At 37.7% G+C, this 16,730-nt stretch overlaps 1 protein-coding gene across 1 annotated transcript; it reads right to left on the reverse strand.

The window, feature by feature from the left end:
- Positions 1–1,650: 1,650 nt before the first annotated feature.
- LOC149888563 (uncharacterized) lies at positions 1,651–4,551 on the reverse strand. Its single transcript, XM_090089094.1, has 3 exons — positions 4,524–4,551; positions 3,877–4,259; positions 1,651–3,363 (listed from the first exon to the last, which is right to left on the reverse strand). The coding sequence occupies exons 1-3, from the start codon at positions 4,549–4,551 to the stop codon at positions 1,651–1,653; spliced, it is 2,124 nt and encodes a 707-aa protein (XP_089945220.1).
- Between the last annotated feature and the right edge of the window lie 12,179 nt (positions 4,552–16,730).

Consider the following 16,730-nt stretch of genomic DNA (forward strand, 5'->3'; position numbering starts at 1 on the left):
GATTTAAGCCGGTAATTTAATTTGAGCATGCGCATAAGTTACGTTTGATCAAGTTACGAAAAAAAAATGGCGATTAGATTTTTCGGCAAATAATGAAAGTTTGTTTTTTTATTTGTTATTAAAGAGGTACAAATTTCACATGAATAAGTAAACACAATACATTTTTGGAATTTTATATCCTTAAGTGTTTAACCTAAATCGTAAAAATAAATGAAAATGTTCGTAAACAAAGAAAATATCTCAGTTCAAAGTTAAAGGTTTTTTAAGTTTAAAACTTAAATATCTGTCATACAACCTTTAAAATATCTTTTGTTTGAAAATTTTTTGGCCAAAAAGTTTAATTGATTCAAATTCTGTAAAAAAAGCATAAAAAATCTGTATGCTCAGTTTTAACTGATCATTTTTTAAGCTAGAATAAATGATTTTACGGCAAGCTATGTATATATTCTATACTTTTTAAGCTTTCTGAAAAAATTTCTTACCGCTATAAAAACCTAACATTGCACAAAGTCTGGCGTTATATCATTCAATTCTAACTAAGTTATTATACACATGTTAAGAGATACATGTATTTATATTTCATGAGATAACACTTGTAATCATTTACTTCGAAATGTATAAGAGATTCTCCAGTTATGGAATTTCTAATGTTTGCCCTTAACTTGCAGACATAGATAATGTCATATTTTATTGAGTAACAACTTATAAGATTTATGATATTCAAGATATTGACAAGAAAATCTACTTTTAATTATGTAACGTATTAATTAAACTATAGATATGCAAGATTTAATGTTGTAATGCATAGAAAATATTTATTTAAAAAAACTTAAACTTCATGCAACATTTTTCTATTGTAATTTTTCATTAAAAAACTAAAAAATGTCCCTCCGATAACTTTTAAACACAAATATAAGTACGAACCTCGTTAAGTCGCACTCTCAAGGGGAATAGATGAAGTTCGATAATAGATAATAGTCCGACTTTGTGAATGTCCTTAAACGAAGCTCTCGGTATTTATAGAATGTTTAAAGGAAGTTAAATATCTGTCTGACTTAGTAAAAATTCGACTTATCCAGGGTCTGAATTTACGGGATTCTACTGTAAATTCTATTGATGATACATTTCTTATGCACAATGCTACCTTACAAACTATTTGATAGATCCGAGAAATTTTCAACAGTAGCATTAATTATACCAATATATACTTTCATACTATAAAACTTTAAGTCCAATTATTTTTTTTTTTAATTTTCGGTAATGGCGCAGAATAGGGAGCCATTATTATTATTTTTAAATAATTTATTTCTGAATTATATACTCCTTAGAAAACCTTTTTATTAAAAGATTGGATTTTCAATACAAATTTTTATACAATAAAATTTAAGATCTAAGCAATTTTTTTTATTCTTTTTATTTCTGGTTTCATAGAGTTTAACTACCTTTTACAATAAGCAGTTAAGTACGAATAAAAATGACAGCTCTTGATAAAGAAGTAAATGTAATATATATAACAAAATCAATACAAAGATCGCATGCTTTCGCTTCCCTATAATACAAGAAGCTGTTGCAAGAAACGCATTCTTCAAAAACAAAAAGCCATCACAAATAGTTTGTTGCATTAATAAGTAATGCAACACTAGCCCCCACTTAAGTGTCTTTATTCACTAAGGGTATATTCTTTTCATCTATAAAGGTTATATTTACATTGTTATTAATATCTGGAGCCTGATTGGGTTTATGTTCTTCTAAAAGATATAACTTATTAATTGGCCTTTTTATAAATTGAGGTTTATTAGTAGAAATACATCTAACTGATGCTGCACGAATTAGATTATCATATGATGGTATTAATTCCTGTACGATACCTAACTTCCATTCGCAACGTGACGTTTTCGGATTATCTATTATAACGACATCACCAATTTTAATGATGTGACCAGAGCTTTGAGATTTACGATGTTTATGAAATTCTCTTAGTTCAATTAAATATTCATTTTTCCATCTCTGCCAAAAGTGCTCCAGATTGGTTTTACTATGATAATACTGTTTACTTAAATTATGTTCCTCATCAGAAAGGATATTTGAATGCGACGATTCTAAATTAAGTTTACGCCCAAACATAAGATGATTAGGTGTTAAAGATTCATTACCAGGTGTTTCATAAATAAAGGTAATAGGCCTGTTGTTTGTTACGATTTCAGAAAAAATTGTAAGCATTTCTTCATTGTTTAATCTTGATGTTGTTAGTATCTTTTTAAGAGTTCTTTTTGTTATCCTAACCATTCTCTCAAAGAACCCACCCCACCACGGCGCTGCAGCCACATTAAAATGCCAACGGATACGCTTAGAAGAAACAAAAGCTTGGGTTTCATCTGCTAAGAAATATGTGCCATTATCACTGACAATCTCATAGAGTGAACCATAATGCCCAATAAAACGGCGTAGACAACGAACACATGACTGTGCAAAACAATCAGGTACAAGATCTAAATGAAGAAAACGTGTACTAGAACAAGTTGCAATAAATATCCAAGCTTTAAACATTTCATCTCCAAGATAAATATTTTTAATATATATTGGACCACAATAATCTACTCCGGCATATTTAAAGGCATATTCGTCATTTAGTCTTGACAAAGGTAAGGGAGGTGAAATAGGGTATTTATAAGGTCTGCTATCATATCGTCTACACACATAGCATTTTTTGATAAGCTTCATAATAGTATTTCGAGCTTTTGGAGTCCAAAATTTGGAACGCAATTGAGTTAATGTTTCCTTTTCTCCATTATGTTTTACTATTGAGTGACAATGTAATATAAATAGTTCACTAAACAAACTTTTTTTAGACAAAAATATTGGATGTTTTGAATTGTATGGAATTGGGGCATTACCAAGACGACCTAAACAACGAACAACACCACTTTCAATGAAAAAACCTAAATCTTTCTTCAACTGACTATACGATTTTAATAAACTTATGTTTTTTTGACTATATTTAATCCAAAGAGTTTCAGCTTGGTTTAATTCTATGGCATAAGGAGTAGAAGAAAACCCTCCCACACATATTTCCTTTTTAACTATACAGACAAAACGCAAAACAAATGAAGTGACTCTCAGAAGATGGTCATAATTTTTAAATCTCTCAATATGCATAAATTCTAAATTTAAAGGAGAATCGACAGATGTCATCAATGTTGCAACATCAGAATGGAATGATAATCCCTGCTTTTTGAAATCAAAGCATAGCCAGGAAACAGAATAATTATACAGAAATTTGGCACCTTTGAACCAAAGTTCATTATTTTGAAAATCACTAAATTTACTCCCACGTGATATAATATCTGCTGGGTTTCTTTCACTCTCAATATAATCCCAAAATTTAACATTATATAGCAACCGAATTTATTCTAAACGCTTTTGAATAAACACTTCATAGATTTTATTTTCATTATTAACCCAGTTTAGACAGATAATAGAATTAGAAAATAATTTTATTTGAGAAATATTGTAAACACTAGATAATTCTTTGGAAACAACTGACATTAAGTTTGCTAATAATAACATGGCTCTTAATTCCAGCCTTGGAATTGTACTTTTACTTAAAGGAGAAACTCTAGATTTAGAAGTGACCAGACAAGTATTGTAATTGTTGTTAGTACAACATCTCAAATAAACACAACACCCATATGCTTTTAGACTTGCATCGCTAAACCATCGCTAAACCCATTCATTTAACTCATATTTAATGAATGGGGTCAAATTGTTCATAAATTAAATCATGAACAATTTGACCCCATTCATTCAAAATATCACCATCTATTTCAACATTCCAACCGAGTTTCAGCCTACAAATAGACTGAAACAATATCTTACAATGACAGGATTTAGAAGTCCCATAGGGTCGTAGAAGCTAGCTATAAATTTAAGAATGTCTCTTTTTGTTGGGTTAGAGTTAACAGTTGTAAGAAGTTCTTGAAACGAAAAAATAAAGCAATCTTCTGATTTATTCCATTTTAAGCCTAAAACTTTTGATATATTGCGCGAAATAAAGTCATCCTCTTGAATCAAATCGCATAACTCTTTTGAGTTTGACTCAAACTTTCTTAGATTAAATCCACCTTCTTTTAAAAATAATTTGGATTTTTTATAAAATCTAAGTCCTTCAGCAACAGAATCAGTACTTGTATTTAAATCATCTACATGAAGTGATTGAATAAAATTTTTAACAAACTCAGGATCGCTATTTAGATAACGTTCTGCATGAGTTAGAAGTGTAAATTTATTCAATTTTATTCTTTTCTTGTGATATCTTCACACTCTTTAATTTATTTGACATGACATTTAAAGCACTGGTCAGCTTACTATTCTGAAAATGAACATTTTTTCTACTCTATCATAAGATATGCTTAAATTCAGTTTCAAAGTTTTAAGTGTTTTAATTTTAGTCTTGCTCCATTTTTGTTTTTACAATGATTAGAAAAATAAAAAGGTTTTGCATAAGAAGAATTAACAATATCAACCAATCATCACTTGAATAAGAGCGTACATGATTAATTTGATTTTTGCTTTGATTTTGTACGCTGTGACGTAATATCGTAAAAAGTTAAAATCATAACATGACTTTGTTTTTGTGGCACTGAACTGAAACGTTTGCAGAAATATCCAAAATTATAAAACCTTGCACTTGAAAATTGTTGTTTGTGGTAAAAACTTTTGTTTTTCATTTTTTATAATATACAAATTGTTAGGCTGAAGTAATAGGAATGATTTAGGTAAATACGTAGCTCTACATATAGCAATATGTTATTTATTTAAAATACACCTACTTCAATGTGACGTATATGTTTTTGTATTAAATTCACATTATCAAAGATGGCAGGATTCTAAAGATTATCATTATCTTGAACTCCAATCAAAATAAATCTAGGCATCTCTTATGATGACATTACAGAGAATCCTATAGTAATGTTAACAATCAAATAACATTGCCAGAAATCTTAATGTTTGTCTATCATATTCTTCAATTTCATATTATAGCTCAATTTGTTTAGGTACACAGCTACAATCCACTGACTCCATAAGATGCCAAATCAGGCAAGAAACCATGAGCAGAATAAAAAGTTTGTCTGCATGCTCTGCCTTCAAAAATGTGGCCGACAGATGACTGCTTTTCAGGCTGAACGAGTTTGTCGTATTTACCAGACAAATCTTGATGGGTGTGACTCTTGTGTGCCTCAAGGTCTTTGTGAATCATGCAGAACTGCCTTAAGACGAAAAGAGGAAGGAAAGGATGTTGCTTTGCCAAAGTTGTTTGATTTCAAATCTATCCGAGTCAGAGCTAAAACACGTAGTCATGTGTGTGACTGCTTGATTTGCAAAACTGGACAGTCTAGGTTCCCAAAAAAAGCTGAACGTAATGAAAAAATGAAAGTAAATCAAATACCAGCTGTGAGATGCAGTACCTGCCTCAGCCCATTAGGGAAAGGATTACCACATCATTGTTCTCAGTTAAAGTTCAGAGAAAATATACAAAAATTGGCTTCATTAGATCTCAAAGCTGCAGAACAGATAGCATCCAATGTGATTAAAAATAAGGTAGCATCTCCAAAAGCCACAATTCGTTTAGCAAAAGCATCTGGAGGTCATCCACTCCCTGTTACTCCAGGTACAATGTCAGCAAAAATTAGTTATAATATTATAACTTTGTAAGTGATTAATTATAAAATGATTGTTTTTGTAATTTTTGTTTGCTGGAGGTAATAAAAGCAAATTTTCTATAGGGTCAAGTGCAGCAAGATCACATTCTGCCACATCAACATTGAAAACCCAAGACCTCATCAATGTACAAATTAACACTGGTCTCTCCAACAATGGGATCAAAAAATTAGTGAAAACTGTTCATCAGTCATCAGACAAGTAAATGGTTGAGCCCAACTTTTATGCCAATTTTCAAATGGCTGGTCAACAACTGAAGGAGTTTTTTACTTTTACAGACTTAAAAGCCACAGATTCCAAAGGTTGTGACACAACCCATGTTGTTGTTCATTGCAAAGATTAGTCTGTTCTAGTTAATCAAATCATTCAATATAGAGAAACTCCAGGTGGCCACTTTGTTAAATTAGGCATTGATTGAGGCAAAGGTTTCCTTAAGTTTTGTGTCATTGTTATTGAGAATTCCACAGAACAAGATAAATCGAACTCACCACCTCAAAAGCGACTTTTGAGTTCCAGAGCGGCAAAAGCAACAAGTGTGAAAAGACAAATTCTTGTACCAGTCTCTGAAGATTTGCCAGAAACTCATTCTAATATTCAAAAGGTCTGGTCACTCATCAATGCAGATGCTCTGAAGTTGATTATTGCATGTGACATGAAAGTTGCCAACTTTATTTGTGGACTTCAAACACACTCAAGCATGCACCCTTGTTGTTGGTGTGATATTAACTCAAAGAACCTTGCTTGCAGAGGCAGTTTAAGAACACTTGGCTCAGTCAAAAGAAATCTCAAGTCTTTTGAAAAATTGGGTGGAGTGTTGGCCAAGGCCAAAATGTTTGGTAATGTTGTTCACAAGTCAATTATCAATGGACCTAAAGATACACTGATTCTAGACATCATTCCACCAATTGAATTACACCTTCTTTTGGGCACAGTCAATCAGCTATTCAAAATTCTCAAAACTGTGTGGTCTGATGCTGAAAAGTGGCCGGCCATGCTTCACATTCACCAAAGTCCGTATCATGGCGGACACTTTAAAGGCCATGAATGCAGAAAATTGTAGAAAAATGTTGATGTTTTAAAATGTCTTGCTGAAGAAACTTCCAAAACCCAAGTTCTTGCTGTCATTAAAGCTTTCAAAAAGTTTAATTTGGTTGTGGATTCCTGCTTTGGAAATGTACTAGAAAAGGATTTTTCTGTCAAGATTGATCAATTTAAAGCTACATATTTGGCAATCCAACTTGGACGCATCACGCCCAAAATCCACACAGCATTCCATCACATCAAGGACTTTGTAAACATAAAACAATTGCCCTTAGGACAATTCAGTGAACAGGCTGTTAAGACTGCACATCAAGATTTTCACCAGCATTGGTCAAGATACAAAAGAGATAAAACCAACCCTGAATACAAAGGAAGGCTGTTCAGTTGTATTGTGGATTTGAATAGTAAACACCTTTAGAAAATAATGAATAGTTTTCATCCGTTCAGCTTCATTTTAATGGATTAATTTTACTTGTTAGAAGAGAATTTAAGCTCATAAGTAACTCATTATAATGAATTATGGTCAATTTCAAATAAAATATTTAAAACTTGTCCCAATCTTATGACAAAGTTTAGTGCCGTTTGAGAATAGTAAGCTGACCAGTGCTTTAAATGTCATGTCAAATAAGTTAAAGAGTGTGAAGATATCACAAGAAAAGAATAGAGTTGAATAAATTTTAGAAAATTTTTCACTGTTAGTGTAAATTTATTGATCTTTACAATTTGTACATTTGATAATGATTTTGAAAACAAAACACAAAGGAAATTCTAGGCATTTTTAGCTGATTTTATGTATGAAATGGGTTTTTCAACACACAATACATGTTGACCAGTTAAAAATCACATGCAAAAGGTTTTCACCACAATTCTTTGCTTTGCTCACAAACCCTCAGGGCTAAATCCATGTGTAGAATAAGCGCCATTTTACTAGAGTAAAAAATGTCAAGATTTTTTATAATTTTCATCAAAAAATCTGTTATAATGTCTCAACTAACTTCTAAGGTAGTAGTTTAGTTAAAAGAAAGCATATGGGGCACTAATAGTACTGTCATAAAAGGTTTTATATAGAAAAAGGTCCTTATGGTGTAAATAGGGCTCATTCAAGAACAACAGTTTTGACCCCCGAAACCAAAAATTTTGGTAAGAACATTAAAATACTTATTTTACAATATTGTTGGTATAATAAACTAGAGCACATGTGTTACCCACATTATGGCCTGGGGGCTTGTAAAAGGCAGTAATTAGTAAAGTTTTGCACTGGAAGTGAAAAAACCAACAAAAAAACCAACACTAAAACTACCATAACTTTTGTTATACTGCAGGGATTGGGATAAACCTTTACCAAAAATTATGGTATTGGCATAGGCTACAATGCCACCAAATTTTTATGGTCTATGATTAATAATATGGATTTTATAGCGACTTTATTATGTCAAAAAAGTAGGAAAATATTTTCCATTTTTGTAACTTCAAAGTCACTTTATTCGCGGAGAAGTACCATAAAGATTTCAAAATTTGCACCAGGTGACCCTGGGATGTGTACATTATCACCCCATATAAGTGGCATTTTTGGGTCAGCTAGTTTGGCAATATGGGATTTAATGATAAAAGTGACTTGTCGCCAAATTCGGTACTTATAACTGAATTCCGTTACGCCCATGAACATTTTCTTGATCAGCCTGATAAGATACAACAAAATATGAGCGAGGGAGTCGAGAAGAGTTGGTGAAAGCCCCGAATTTCGCCACATTTGGCCCAAATTTCGACGTTTTGTATGGAAATTGAGCCAAAAACGGGGTTTTGTCGCCAAATCCGGTACTTGCCAGCCTCTCTGTTGGTTGTCTTTGTCATTTTCGTGCTCAGCCTGATAGGTTACAACAGAATATGTCCAAAGGCTCCAAGAAATCTCGGTGAAAGGCTCCAATTTGACGAAATAATCACAGAATTGACATTACAAGCAAATTCTAAGCATTTCTGTGCATTTGTCGCAAAATTCGGTACTTACCACTGAATTGCTTGATGCCCTTGGGCCTTTTTTTGCTCAGCCTGACAGGATACAACAAAATATGGCCAAGGGATGCAAGAGGAGTCGGTGAAAGCCTCGAATTTGGCCACATTTGGCCCAAATTTCGACGTTTTGTATGGAAATTGAGCCAAAAACGGGGTTTTGTCGCCGAATCCGGTACTTGCCAGCCTCTCTGTTGGTTGTCTTTGTCATTTTCGTGCTCAGCCTGATAGGTTACAACAGAATATGTCCAAAGGCTCCAAGAAATCTCGGTGAAAGGCTCCAATTTGACGAAATAATCACAGAATTGACATTACAAGCAAATTCTAAGCATTTCTGTGCATTTGTCGCAAAATTCGGTACTTACCACTGAATTGCTTGATGCCCTTGGGCCTTTTTTTGCTCAGCCTGACAGGATACAACAAAATATGGCCAAGGGATGCAAGAGGAGTCGGTGAAAGCCTCGAATTTGGCCACATTTGGCCCAAATTTCGACGTTTTGTATGGAAATTGAGCCAAAAACGGGGTTTTGTCGCCGAATCCGGTACTTGCCAGCCTCTCTGTTGGTTGTCTTTGTCATTTTCGTGCTCAGCCTGATAGGTTACAACAGAATATGTCCAAAGGCTCCAAGAAATCTCGGTGAAAGGCTCCAATTTGACGAAATAATCACAGAATTGACATTACAAGCAAATTCTAAGCATTTCTGTGCATTTGTCGCAAAATTCGGTACTTACCACTGAATTGCTTGATGCCCTTGGGCCTTTTTTTGCTCAGCCTGACAGGATACAACAAAATATGGCCAAGGGATGCAAGAGGAGTCGGTGAAAGCCTCGAATTTGGCCACATTTGGCCCAAATTTCGACGTTTTGTATGGAAATTGAGCCAAAAACGGGGTTTTGTCGCCGAATCCGGTACTTGCCAGCCTCTCTGTTGGTTGTCTTTGTCATTTTCGTGCTCAGCCTGATAGGTTACAACAGAATATGTCCAAAGGCTCCAAGAAATCTCGGTGAAAGGCTCCAATTTGACGAAATAATCACAGAATTGACATTACAAGCAAATTCTAAGCATTTCTGTGCATTTGTCGCAAAATTCGGTACTTACCACTGAATTGCTTGATGCCCTTGGGCCTTTTTTTGCTCAGCCTGACAGGATACAACAAAATATGGCCAAGGGATGCAAGAGGAGTCGGTGAAAGCCTCGAATTTGGCCACATTTGGCCCAAATTTCGACGTTTTGTATGGAAATTGAGCCAAAAACGGGGTTTTGTCGCCGAATCCGGTACTTGCCAGCCTCTCTGTTGGTTGTCTTTGTCATTTTCGTGCTCAGCCTGATAGGTTACAACAGAATATGTCCAAAGGCTCCAAGAAATCTCGGTGAAAGGCTCCAATTTGACGAAATAATCACAGAATTGACATTACAAGCAAATTCTAAGCATTTCTGTGCATTTGTCGCAAAATTCGGTACTTACCACTGAATTGCTTGATGCCCTTGGGCCTTTTTTTGCTCAGCCTGACAGGATACAACAAAATATGGCCAAGGGATGCAAGAGGAGTCGGTGAAAGCCTCGAATTTGGCCACATTTGGCCCAAATTTCGACGTTTTGTATGGAAATTGAGCCAAAAACGGGGTTTTGTCGCCGAATCCGGTACTTGCCAGCCTCTCTGTTGGTTGTCTTTGTCATTTTCGTGCTCAGCCTGATAGGTTACAACAGAATATGTCCAAAGGCTCCAAGAAATCTCGGTGAAAGGCTCCAATTTGACGAAATAATCACAGAATTGACATTACAAGCAAATTCTAAGCATTTCTGTGCATTTGTCGCAAAATTCGGTACTTACCACTGAATTGCTTGATGCCCTTGGGCCTTTTTTTGCTCAGCCTGACAGGATACAACAAAATATGGCCAAGGGATGCAAGAGGAGTCGGTGAAAGCCTCGAATTTGGCCACATTTGGCCCAAATTTCGACGTTTTGTATGGAAATTGAGCCAAAAACGGGGTTTTGTCGCCGAATCCGGTACTTGCCAGCCTCTCTGTTGGTTGTCTTTGTCATTTTCGTGCTCAGCCTGATAGGTTACAACAGAATATGTCCAAAGGCTCCAAGAAATCTCGGTGAAAGGCTCCAATTTGACGAAATAATCACAGAATTGACATTACAAGCAAATTCTAAGCATTTCTGTGCATTTGTCGCAAAATTCGGTACTTACCACTGAATTGCTTGATGCCCTTGGGCCTTTTTTTGCTCAGCCTGACAGGATACAACAAAATATGGCCAAGGGATGCAAGAGGAGTCGGTGAAAGCCTCGAATTTGGCCACATTTGGCCCAAATTTCGACGTTTTGTATGGAAATTGAGCCAAAAACGGGGTTTTGTCGCCGAATCCGGTACTTGCCAGCCTCTCTGTTGGTTGTCTTTGTCATTTTCGTGCTCAGCCTGATAGGTTACAACAGAATATGTCCAAAGGCTCCAAGAAATCTCGGTGAAAGGCTCCAATTTGACGAAATAATCACAGAATTGACATTACAAGCAAATTCTAAGCATTTCTGTGCATTTGTCGCAAAATTCGGTACTTACCACTGAATTGCTTGATGCCCTTGGGCCTTTTTTTGCTCAGCCTGACAGGATACAACAAAATATGGCCAAGGGATGCAAGAGGAGTCGGTGAAAGCCTCGAATTTGGCCACATTTGGCCCAAATTTCGACGTTTTGTATGGAAATTGAGCCAAAAACGGGGTTTTGTCGCCGAATCCGGTACTTGCCAGCCTCTCTGTTGGTTGTCTTTGTCATTTTCGTGCTCAGCCTGATAGGTTACAACAGAATATGTCCAAAGGCTCCAAGAAATCTCGGTGAAAGGCTCCAATTTGACGAAATAATCACAGAATTGACATTACAAGCAAATTCTAAGCATTTCTGTGCATTTGTCGCAAAATTCGGTACTTACCACTGAATTGCTTGATGCCCTTGGGCCTTTTTTTGCTCAGCCTGACAGGATACAACAAAATATGGCCAAGGGATGCAAGAGGAGTCGGTGAAAGCCTCGAATTTGGCCACATTTGGCCCAAATTTCGACGTTTTGTATGGAAATTGAGCCAAAAACGGGGTTTTGTCGCCGAATCCGGTACTTGCCAGCCTCTCTGTTGGTTGTCTTTGTCATTTTCGTGCTCAGCCTGATAGGTTACAACAGAATATGTCCAAAGGCTCCAAGAAATCTCGGTGAAAGGCTCCAATTTGACGAAATAATCACAGAATTGACATTACAAGCAAATTCTAAGCATTTCTGTGCATTTGTCGCAAAATTCGGTACTTACCACTGAATTGCTTGATGCCCTTGGGCCTTTTTTTGCTCAGCCTGACAGGATACAACAAAATATGGCCAAGGGATGCAAGAGGAGTCGGTGAAAGCCTCGAATTTGGCCACATTTGGCCCAAATTTCGACGTTTTGTATGGAAATTGAGCCAAAAACGGGGTTTTGTCGCCGAATCCGGTACTTGCCAGCCTCTCTGTTGGTTGTCTTTGTCATTTTCGTGCTCAGCCTGATAGGTTACAACAGAATATGTCCAAAGGCTCCAAGAAATCTCGGTGAAAGGCTCCAATTTGACGAAATAATCACAGAATTGACATTACAAGCAAATTCTAAGCATTTCTGTGCATTTGTCGCAAAATTCGGTACTTACCACTGAATTGCTTGATGCCCTTGGGCCTTTTTTTGCTCAGCCTGACAGGATACAACAAAATATGGCCAAGGGATGCAAGAGGAGTCGGTGAAAGCCTCGAATTTGGCCACATTTGGCCCAAATTTCGACGTTTTGTATGGAAATTGAGCCAAAAACGGGGTTTTGTCGCCAAATCCGGTACTTGCCAGCCTCTCTGTTGGTTGTCTTTGTCATTTTCGTGCTCAGCCTGATAGGTTACAACAGAATATGTCCAAAGGCTCCAAGAAATCTCGGTGAAAGGCTCCAATTTGACGAAATAATCACAGAATTGACATTACAAGCAAATTCTAAGCATTTCTGTGCATTTGTCGCAAAATTCGGTACTTACCACTGAATTGCTTGATGCCCTTGGGCCTTTTTTTGCTCAGCCTGACAGGATACAACAAAATATGGCCAAGGGATGCAAGAGGAGTCGGTGAAAGCCTCGAATTTGGCCACATTTGGCCCAAATTTCGACGTTTTGTATGGAAATTGAGCCAAAAACGGGGTTTTGTCGCCGAATCCGGTACTTGCCAGCCTCTCTGTTGGTTGTCTTTGTCATTTTCGTGCTCAGCCTGATAGGTTACAACAGAATATGTCCAAAGGCTCCAAGAAATCTCGGTGAAAGGCTCCAATTTGACGAAATAATCACAGAATTGACATTACAAGCAAATTCTAAGCATTTCTGTGCATTTGTCGCAAAATTCGGTACTTACCACTGAATTGCTTGATGCCCTTGGGCCTTTTTTTGCTCAGCCTGACAGGATACAACAAAATATGGCCAAGGGATGCAAGAGGAGTCGGTGAAAGCCTCGAATTTGGCCACATTTGGCCCAAATTTCGACGTTTTGTATGGAAATTGAGCCAAAAACGGGGTTTTGTCGCCGAATCCGGTACTTGCCAGCCTCTCTGTTGGTTGTCTTTGTCATTTTCGTGCTCAGCCTGATAGGTTACAACAGAATATGTCCAAAGGCTCCCAGAAATCTCGGTGAAAGGCTCCAATTTGACGAAATAATCACAGAATTGACATTACAAGCAAATTCTAAGCATTTCTGTGCATTTGTCGCAAAATTCGGTACTTACCACGAATTGCTTGATGCCCTTGGGTCTTTTTTTGCTCAGCCTGACAGGATACAACAAAATATGGCCAAGGGATGCAAGAGGAGTCGGTGAAAGCCTCGAATTTGGCCACATTTGGCCCAAATTTCGACGTTTTGTATGGAAATTGAGCCAAAAACGGGGTTTTGTCGCCAAATCCGGTACTTGCCAGCCTCTCTGTTGGTTGTCTTTGTCATTTTCGTGCTCAGCCTGATAGGTTACAACAGAATATGTCCAAAGGCTCCAAGAAATCTCGGTGAAAGGCTCCAATTTGACGAAATAATCACAGAATTGACATTACAAGCAAATTCTAAGCATTTCTGTGCATTTGTCGCAAAATTCGGTACTTACCACTGAATTGCTTGATGCCCTTGGGCCTTTTTTTGCTCAGCCTGACAGGATACAACAAAATATGGCCAAGGGATGCAAGAGGAGTCGGTGAAAGCCTCGAATTTGGCCACATTTGGCCCAAATTTCGACGTTTTGTATGGAAATTGAGCCAAAAACGGGGTTTTGTCGCCGAATCCGGTACTTGCCAGCCTCTCTGTTGGTTGTCTTTGTCATTTTCGTGCTCAGCCTGATAGGTTACAACAGAATATGTCCAAAGGCTCCAAGAAATCTCGGTGAAAGGCTCCAATTTGACGAAATAATCACAGAATTGACATTACAAGCAAATTCTAAGCATTTCTGTGCATTTGTCGCAAAATTCGGTACTTACCACTGAATTGCTTGATGCCCTTGGGCCTTTTTTTGCTCAGCCTGACAGGATACAACAAAATATGGCCAAGGGATGCAAGAGGAGTCGGTGAAAGCCTCGAATTTGGCCACATTTGGCCCAAATTTCGACGTTTTGTATGGAAATTGAGCCAAAAACGGGGTTTTGTCGCCGAATCCGGTACTTGCCAGCCTCTCTGTTGGTTGTCTTTGTCATTTTCGTGCTCAGCCTGATAGGTTACAACAGAATATGTCCAAAGGCTCCAAGAAATCTCGGTGAAAGGCTCCAATTTGACGAAATAATCACAGAATTGACATTACAAGCAAATTCTAAGCATTTCTGTGCATTTGTCGCAAAATTCGGTACTTACCACTGAATTGCTTGATGCCCTTGGGCCTTTTTTTGCTCAGCCTGACAGGATACAACAAAATATGGCCAAGGGATGCAAGAGGAGTCGGTGAAAGCCTCGAATTTGGCCACATTTGGCCCAAATTTCGACGTTTTGTATGGAAATTGAGCCAAAAACGGGGTTTTGTCGCCGAATCCGGTACTTGCCAGCCTCTCTGTTGGTTGTCTTTGTCATTTTCGTGCTCAGCCTGATAGGTTACAACAGAATATGTCCAAAGGCTCCAAGAAATCTCGGTGAAAGGCTCCAATTTGACGAAATAATCACAGAATTGACATTACAAGCAAATTCTAAGCATTTCTGTGCATTTGTCGCAAAATTCGGTACTTACCACTGAATTGCTTGATGCCCTTGGGCCTTTTTTTGCTCAGCCTGACAGGATACAACAAAATATGGCCAAGGGATGCAAGAGGAGTCGGTGAAAGCCTCGAATTTGGCCACATTTGGCCCAAATTTCGACGTTTTGTATGGAAATTGAGCCAAAAACGGGGTTTTGTCGCCGAATCCGGTACTTGCCAGCCTCTCTGTTGGTTGTCTTTGTCATTTTCGTGCTCAGCCTGATAGGTTACAACAGAATATGTCCAAAGGCTCCAAGAAATCTCGGTGAAAGGCTCCAATTTGACGAAATAATCACAGAATTGACATTACAAGCAAATTCTAAGCATTTCTGTGCATTTGTCGCAAAATTCGGTACTTACCACTGAATTGCTTGATGCCCTTGGGCCTTTTTTTGCTCAGCCTGACAGGATACAACAAAATATGGCCAAGGGATGCAAGAGGAGTCGGTGAAAGCCTCGAATTTGGCCACATTTGGCCCAAATTTCGACGTTTTGTATGGAAATTGAGCCAAAAACGGGGTTTTGTCGCCGAATCCGGTACTTGCCAGCCTCTCTGTTGGTTGTCTTTGTCATTTTCGTGCTCAGCCTGATAGGTTACAACAGAATATGTCCAAAGGCTCCAAGAAATCTCGGTGAAAGGCTCCAATTTGACGAAATAATCACAGAATTGACATTACAAGCAAATTCTAAGCATTTCTGTGCATTTGTCGCAAAATTCGGTACTTACCACTGAATTGCTTGATGCCCTTGGGCCTTTTTTTGCTCAGCCTGACAGGATACAACAAAATATGGCCAAGGGATGCAAGAGGAGTCGGTGAAAGCCTCGAATTTGGCCACATTTGGCCCAAATTTCGACGTTTTGTATGGAAATTGAGCCAAAAACGGGGTTTTGTCGCCAAATCCGGTACTTGCCAGCCTCTCTGTTGGTTGTCTTTGTCATTTTCGTGCTCAGCCTGATAGGTTACAACAGAATATGTCCAAAGGCTCCAAGAAATCTCGGTGAAAGGCTCCAATTTGACGAAATAATCACAGAATTGACATTACAAGCAAATTCTAAGCATTTCTGTGCATTTGTCGCAAAATTCGGTACTTACCACTGAATTGCTTGATGCCCTTGGGCCTTTTTTTGCTCAGCCTGACAGGATACAACAAAATATGGCCAAGGGATGCAAGAGGAGTCGGTGAAAGCCTCGAATTTGGCCACATTTGGCCCAAATTTCGACGTTTTGTATGGAAATTGAGCCAAAAACGGGGTTTTGTCGCCGAATCCGGTACTTGCCAGCCTCTCTGTTGGTTGTCTTTGTCATTTTCGTGCTCAGCCTGATAGGTTACAACAGAATATGTCCAAAGGCTCCAAGAAATCTCGGTGAAAGGCTCCAATTTGACGAAATAATCACAGAATTGACATTACAAGCAAATTCTAAGCATTTCTGTGCATTTGTCGCAAAATTCGGTACTTACCACTGAATTGCTTGATGCCCTTGGGCCTTTTTTTGCTCAGCCTGACAGGATACAACAAAATATGGCCAAGGGATGCAAGAGGAGTCGGTGAAAGCCTCGAATTTGGCCACATTTGGCCCAAATTTCGACGTTTTGTATGGAAATTGAGCCAAAAACGGGGTTTTGTCGCCGAATCCGGTACTTGCCAGCCTCTCTGTTGGTTGTCTTTGTCATTTTCGTGCTCAGCCTGATAGGTTACAACAGAATATGTCCAAAGGCTC

Source organism: Hydra viridissima, unplaced genomic scaffold, assembly GCF_058129835.1.
Source record: "Hydra viridissima isolate aposymbiotic clone 2 unplaced genomic scaffold, HvirCarnegie_v1 scaffold_5, whole genome shotgun sequence".
Taxonomy (NCBI): domain Eukaryota; kingdom Metazoa; phylum Cnidaria; class Hydrozoa; order Anthoathecata; family Hydridae; genus Hydra; species Hydra viridissima.